This window comes from Schistocerca nitens, chromosome 1 (assembly GCF_023898315.1).
Source record: "Schistocerca nitens isolate TAMUIC-IGC-003100 chromosome 1, iqSchNite1.1, whole genome shotgun sequence".
NCBI classification, from domain to species: domain Eukaryota; kingdom Metazoa; phylum Arthropoda; class Insecta; order Orthoptera; family Acrididae; genus Schistocerca; species Schistocerca nitens.
In genome coordinates, this window is record NC_064614.1 from 1,301,111,792 (window position 1) to 1,301,119,307 (window position 7,516).

General features: G+C 39.9%; 1 protein-coding gene across 3 annotated transcripts in view; it reads left to right on the forward strand.

Moving 5' to 3' along the window:
* LOC126240013 (calcium-binding protein E63-1) overlaps positions 1 to 4,079 on the forward strand; it is a 584,925-nt gene extending 580,846 nt beyond the window's left edge. For all 3 annotated transcript variants that reach the window (XM_049947899.1, XM_049947898.1, XM_049947900.1), the window contains one exon: positions 3,667 to 4,079. In XM_049947899.1, coding sequence (XP_049803856.1) covers positions 3,667 to 3,689 — 23 coding nt within the window. In that variant the 3' untranslated portion in view covers positions 3,690 to 4,079. The remainder of the gene's footprint in view (positions 1 to 3,666) is intronic.
* The last annotated feature ends 3,437 nt before the right edge of the window (positions 4,080 to 7,516 follow it).

Consider the following 7,516-nt stretch of genomic DNA (forward strand, 5'->3'; position numbering starts at 1 on the left):
CTCTGAAGCAGGGTATTTTCCCAGATAGACTGAAGTATGCCATTGTTAAACCACTGCATAAAAATGGAGATATGTCTGATATCAACAACTACCGCCCAATCTCTCTTCTGACTGCCTTACCCAAAATTCTTAAAAAAAAGTAATGTATTGTAGAGTAGCTACACACCTTTGTAAAAATAAAGTTTTAACAAAATGTCAGTTTGGTTTCCAGAAAGGTTTCTCAATGGAAAATGCTATATATACTTTCACTAATGAAATATTAAATGCTCTGAGTAACCAGAAGTCACCCGTTGGGATTTTTTGTGATCTCTCAAAGGCTTTTGATTGTGTAAATCATGGAATACTTCTAGATAAGCTCATGTACTGTGGTATGAATGGGACAGCACTCAAATGGTTTTAATCATACCTAACTGGAATAGTGCAGAAAGTTGAAATAAGCAGTTCACATAATATGCAAAAAACGTGATTTCTCATACTGGGGTACAATCAAGAATGGAATGCCATAAGGTTCAGTCTTGGGTCCTCTGCTGACTACTAGGTAAGTGACTTGCCATTCTGTATTCATGAAGATGCAAAACTGGTACTTTTTGCCTATGATACGAGTATAGCTATCACACCCAACAGACAATAATTAACTGGTGAAATTGTAAACGATGTTTTTCAGAAAATCATTAAGTGGTTCTCTGCAAATGGGCTCTCATTATACTTTGACAAAACACAGTACATACAGTTCCACACAGTAAATGGAATGACACCATTAATAAATATAGACTTTGATCAGAAATAGGTAGCTAAGGTAGAATATTCAAAATTTCTAGGTGTGTGCATTGATGAGGGGTTGAACTGGAAAAAACACACTTAAGATCTGCTGAAATGTTTGAGTTCAGCTACTTATGCTATTAGGGTCATTGCAAATTTTGGGGATATACATCTCAGTAAATTAGCTTACCGTGCCTATTTTCATTCTCTGCTTTCATATGGTATCATATTCTGGGGTAACTCATCATTGAGTAAAAGAGTGTTCATTGCTCAAAAGCGTGTAATCAGAATAATTGCTGGAGCTCATCCAAGATCATCCTGCAGACACTTATTTAAAGAGCTAGAGATCTTCACTGTAGCCTCACAATATATATATTCTCTTATGAAATTTGTTATTAACAATCTGAACAAATTCAAAAGTAATAGCAGTGTACATGGCTACAACACTAGGAGAAAGTATGATCTTCACTACTCAGGGTTAAATCTAACTTCGGCTCAGGAGGGGGTAAATTATGCTGCCACAAAAGTCTTTGGTCACTTACCTAGTAGCATCGAAAGTCTGACAGATAGCCATATAGCATTTAAAAGGAAATAAAATGAATTTCTTAATGGCAACTCCTTCTACTCATTAGATGAATTTTTGGATATACTAAATGGGTAATTTCCCCAATCCCCCCCCCCCCCCCCAAACAAATTTTGTGTAATGTAATATCTTGTGTAGACACCTTTTATTAACCTGACACATTCCACATCATTATGAAGTGTCGTATTCATGGTCTATGGAACAAGTACTAATCTAATCTAATCTATGACAGTGCCACTCAATGGCATTAGGTAACAAGGCATAGAACATTGTTTGTTATAACATATGAAATCTGTTGAGTTACGTATTTATGAAATTCACCGAGAGGCAGAAGTGCTGCATAGTCGATGGGTACACAAACGAAAGATACAGAGCTTTGCTAGCTTTCAGAATTAGCTTCCTTTTTCGAACTTGTAGGAAAAACATGTGTACACACATGCATACATGTGCGCACACACACACACACACACACACACACACACACACACACACACACACACACACACACACTCTATTGGGTGGGGGAGGGGGAAAAGCAAGTTACCTTAGGTTTAGCCAGGAAGGATGTGCCGTAAAGGATAGCTCCCATCTGCACAGTTGAGAGTAGCTGGTGTTGGTGGGGAGGATCCTTGTTTTTGGCAACAATTTGGTGGTGACCATTCATTCTTAGCTGTTGGTTGGTTGTCATACTAATCTAAAATTCTGTGCAATGGTTGCAAGAGAGCCGATATACGACATGGCTGTTTCACAGGTCACCTCGCCTCTGATGGGGTAGGATAAGCCTGTGACAGGACTGGAGTAGGTGGCACTGGGTGGATGTATTGGGCAGGTCTCGCATCTGTGTCTTCCCAGAGGTTACGATCACTGTCGCAGGGGACTGGGTGTGGGTGTGGCATAGGGATGGACTAGGATATTGTGGAGGATGAGTGGGTGGGCGGCGGAACACCACTTTGGGAGGGAAAGGAAGTATCTCGGATAGGATGTCCCTCATTTCAGGGATGATAAATGATCAGTCCCTGACAAAGGATGTGGTGCAGTCATTCCAGTCCTGAATGGCGTTGGGTGACAAAGAGGGCGTGTTTTTGTGGTTGGTTCTAGCAGTGGATGTAAGGATCAGATATGTATGGGGATATGACACGGGTGGTATGTCTGTGAATTAGGTCTCCTCGTGCCACGAAATGAGATACATCCCAGCCAAGAAACTACCATCCCCTCCCAAAGTGTTCTGCCGCCAACCCAACCTCCACAGCATCCTAGTCCATCCCTATGCCATTCCCACTCTGAATCTCCTGCCACAGGGATGACACCTCTGTGGAAGGCCCAGATGCAAAATGCCCAATCCACCAAACTGCACCATCTACTCCAGTTCTGTCACATACTTATCCTACCCCACCAGAGGCCAGGCCGCCTGTGAAAGCAGCTATGTTATATACCAGCTCTGCTGAAACCACTGCACAGTGTTTTACATCAATATGACAACCGACCAGCTGTCAACTAGAGTGAGTGGCCACTGCCATACTGTTTCCAAAAGCAAGATGGACCCTCAGTGGCACAAAAAGCAGCAGAGCACAACATGTGAGATTTCAGTGGCTGCTTCACAGCCTGTGCCACCTGCATCCTTCCTACCACCACGAGCTCTTCTGTGCTGCGCAGGTGGAAGCTATCCTTACAGCACATCCTTCACTCCTGTAACCTCCCTGTCTCAAACATAAGCTAACTTGCTGCCCCCCACCCCCGCACCCAACAGTGTGTGTGTGAGTGGGGAGGGGGGGGGGCATCAGCTGCTGCCCCAGTACCCTACCCAATTTGTGTCAGCTATTTGTCAGCTGTCTGCCACCTGCCCCCTCTACCTTCACCTCTTAACTAGCCCACAGATGGCTCCCCACTTTTCCATGGACTGCCAGATGCTTTTCCCCAACCCCCTCCCTGCCTCCCACCTCTCTCCATTCCTCACTTCATCCCATTCCACACCCCCACCTCACACCAGTGCATTCACCATGGTCCAGGAAAGTGCTGTCAGCTGACTAAGCACAGTGTTGGGAGACAGCTGTGAGCATGTGTGTGTGTGTGTGTGTGTGTGTGTGTGTGTGTGTGTGTGTGTGTGTGTCCATTTTTTTTCTACAAGCTTGGAAAAGGAAGTTCATTCCAAAAGCTAACAAAGCTCCATACCTTTTGTTTGCATATTTATCGACAATGCAGAACTTCTGCCTTTTGGTGAATCTTTTCCTTTATTCCTAAGCAATTCTTAATTCTCAACCAGAACTTTTATACATTAATGAAATTCAATATTGTGTCAAATTAACACTGATTCACTTTCATTGCAGAGTTTGCGCGGCTCCTCTTGTAAAGAAAGACAAAACCTGTGTGAGTAGCATCATATTCTAACATCACTGTGAAATACAGCTGTTACCTTCGCAAAGCTAAATTTTTGTTATTGAAATGAATGTAAAAGTGATGACAGCCAGTTGTAATGGTAGTGCTGACATTGTTTACATAAATGCACACTTATTTTTGTTAAGGATATTGTATATATTTTGTAATGTGCCTATTATGTTGTTGCAATTGTTTATAATACTGTACAAGTAATTCCAGTTATCTGGTAATAATGATGTAAAATAATATTCAAAAGCTGTTATTTTTTTCAAGTTAAATGAATGATGTAGTTGCTGATAGTTACATACTGTCAAAATATTTTGTACAGATTCTGAGATAAATAAATTCAACATGCTAAATTCAATATATTATCAATTATTATTTCCTTTAATTTGTGCACAATGAAGGTTAAATAAATTTTAAACACAATTGTAGCATTATCAATATTATTTCCTCTTGGGAAACTGCAGGTAATTCGATAACATAGTTCTTTTCCAATTCATTCCATTTTTCAGCTTCTTGTAGGACAGCATATTCCAGTTCTGTTAATAATGTATTAGCTATGCTTCTGAAATTGGCATTCTATCTGTCCTACCACTTCTCTCTAACTTGCATTTTTCATACACATAAATACCATTTTCTTGTTAGTTCTTAAAACATATTCGACTTATCTCTTCACCTTTTTCTTTTTGATTGCCGGCCGCGGTGGTCTCGAGGTTCTAGGCGCTCAGTCCGGAATCGCGCGACTGCTACGGTCGCAGGTTCGAATCCTGTCTCGGGCATGGATGTGTGTGATGTGCTTAGGTTAGTTAGGTTTAAGTAGTTCTAAGTTCTAGGGGACTGATGACCACAGATGTTAAGTCCCATAGTGCTCAGAGCCATTTGAACCATTTTTCTTTTTGATTAGCTAATTCATCAAAATTTTGGAAAAGTGAAAACTGTGTGCTAGACTGGAACTCAGACCTGGATATCTGCCTTTTGCAGACAGTGTTTAGCCAGTAGCATTATCTATTCATTCAAGTACCACAAAGGCCGTCCCACAACTGACACCTGTGGGAGTAGCAATATAGCAGAGAGTTGGATTTATCTACAGCATGATAGATTTTACTGATGTACCTTTTTTTAACAATTTAACAGTGCAGAATATGTTGCCACTTGTCATGCATCTAACTTGTCTTCACTACTTGAATCTATACAATCAGATAATTTATAAGTGTTTTGGTATTAAAGCATATTTTCAATTTTGCTTTGAAGTTGTAATGATTCTCAGTTAATTACTTTATGTCAGACTCCGAAGATTTTGCATGACAATACAGAACTCCACTCCCTACCCTTGACAATGATGTAAAATCTATATGGAATTATTTTTAAGTTTTATATTGTAGTAGTTGGACACAGCTAACTATGCCCAACAAAATTTGAGCCATTTCACTGTAATAAATTACTGTCTGGGAAAAAAAAACTGTTGAGAAAGGCTGTAAGTCAGTGTGTCTTCCTAGATGTACAGAAACAGGCATATTCATTGCCAGGCTCCTGAAAGAAGAATAACAACATCAGCATAATTTTGATACAGTGGTTTCACTGTAAATGAAAGCAGAAATAGCTACAAAAGTCTCTCTTATAGTGTCATATAACAAAGGTGTGATCACACTTTTATCCTTATGACAACCACTGCTCTACACCTACATACATGCTACACAAGCCATCATACAGTGCATGGTGGAGGCTACCTTGTACCATTGCTAGTCATTCTTGTCCTCTTCTACTTGAAAACTGAGTGAGGAGAAAATGGCTATCTATATGTCTTCTTAAGAGAATCTGTCTTGTCTTGTCTTGTCTTTGTAGTCCTTACACAAGAAGTAGAACTGTTCCACAGGCAGCCGCAAATGTCGGTTTTCTAAATTTTCTCAGCATTATTTCACAAAAAGAGTGTCATCTTCTGTCCAGAGAGACCCATTTAGTTCCCAATACATATCCTTACTTCTCATGTCTGATCAAATGTATTAATGTACTGGTAACATAAATATAGTAGCATGTCTCTGAATTGCTCTGATATCTTCCTTTAATTCGATCTGGCTGGGATCTCAAACACTTGAGCCGTATTCAAAAATGAGTCATACTAATGTTCTATATGCAGTCTCCTTTAGAGATAAACTACACTTTTCTAAAATTGTGACAATAAATATAAGTTGTCCACTGACCAACCCTACTAACCAACTTAATGCACCTATTATATTTCCTTTGCTGTAGTACATCTAGATATTTAGTCGGCGTGACTGTATCAAGCAGAACAGCATTAATACTGTATTTGAACAGTACACGTTTGTTTTTCCTACTCATCTGCATTAACTTGCATTATTTCATATTTAACAAGCTGCCATTCATCACACCAAATAAAAATTCTGTCATCCTGGATCCTCCTACAGTTAATCAATGATGGCACTTTCCCATATACAATAGGGTCATCAGCAAACAGTCACAGACTGCTACTCACCATATCAATCAGACATATACAGAGAACAAGAGTGGTCCTACCAAACTTTCGTGAGGCACTCCTGATGATACTCCCCATCTCCGATGAACATTCACCATCCAGGACAATGTACTGGATTGTATTACTTAAGAAGTCTCTTTGGTTATTCACATATCAGAGAACCTATTGTGTATGCTTGGACCTTTGATAACTCATAAAAATGTGTTTCTGATAAAAGAAAAACAGTTTTTATAGAAAACTGCAGTTCGTTCTTTGTGGATAGTTACAATGTGGACAAATAATTGTATGAGTCTTCATTTTCTGGAGTGAAGTTGGCATTCTAAAACACACTATGAATTTTTGTAGAGTCAAGATTCCAAGCACTGATATCCATAGCTGTCACATAATTAGCTGTTAAATCACTCTCTCACAAACAATGTATTACAAATGAATGGCTTTTTGTTTTAGTGTAAGTTATGCTTGTTCCCAATCAGTTCTTTGATGGCACACAGCAAGAAAGTAAAAAAAAATTTGTAGCTCTCTCCTCGTGAAACAGTAAGACTACTAAGTTTTCTACTTGAGAAACAGGCAAAAAACAATAAGTAACACAAATTTCACTGAAGGGACTAAATTCACATATAAATGTCACCAATTAGGATTTCCTCAATTCTGCACATTTCTATTGAAGCACAGCATAAAATGTTTTTCCAATATTTCACTGCCCCATAGAATGGCTCCATTGTCCACATATGGCAGGGTCTAGCTTTTATGCAATCTGTCGACCCACATTCAGTCTACATCTACATCTACATCCATACTCCGCAAGCCACCTGACGGTGTGTGGTGGAGGGTACCCTGAGTACCTCTATCGGTTCTCCCTTCTATTCCAGTCTCGTATTGTTCGTGGAAAGAAGGATTGTCAGTATGCTTCGGTGTGGGCTCTAATCTCTCTGATTTTATCCTCATGGTCTCTTCGCGAGATATACGTAGGAGGGAGCAATATACTGCTTGACTCTTCGGTGAAGGTATGTTCTCGAAACTTTAAAAAAAGCCCGTAACGAGCTACTGAGTGTCTCTCCTGCAGAGTCTTCCACTGGAGTTTATCTATCATCTCCGTAACGCTTTCGTGATTACTAAATGATCCTGTAATGAAGCGCGCTGCTCTCCGTTGCATCTTCTCTATCTCTTCTATCAACCCTATCTGGTACGGATCCCACACTGCTGAGCAATATTCAAGCAGTGGGCGAACAAGCGTACTGTAACCTACTTCCTTTGTTTTCGAATTGCATTTCCTTAGGATTCTTCCAATGAATCTCAGTCTGGCACTG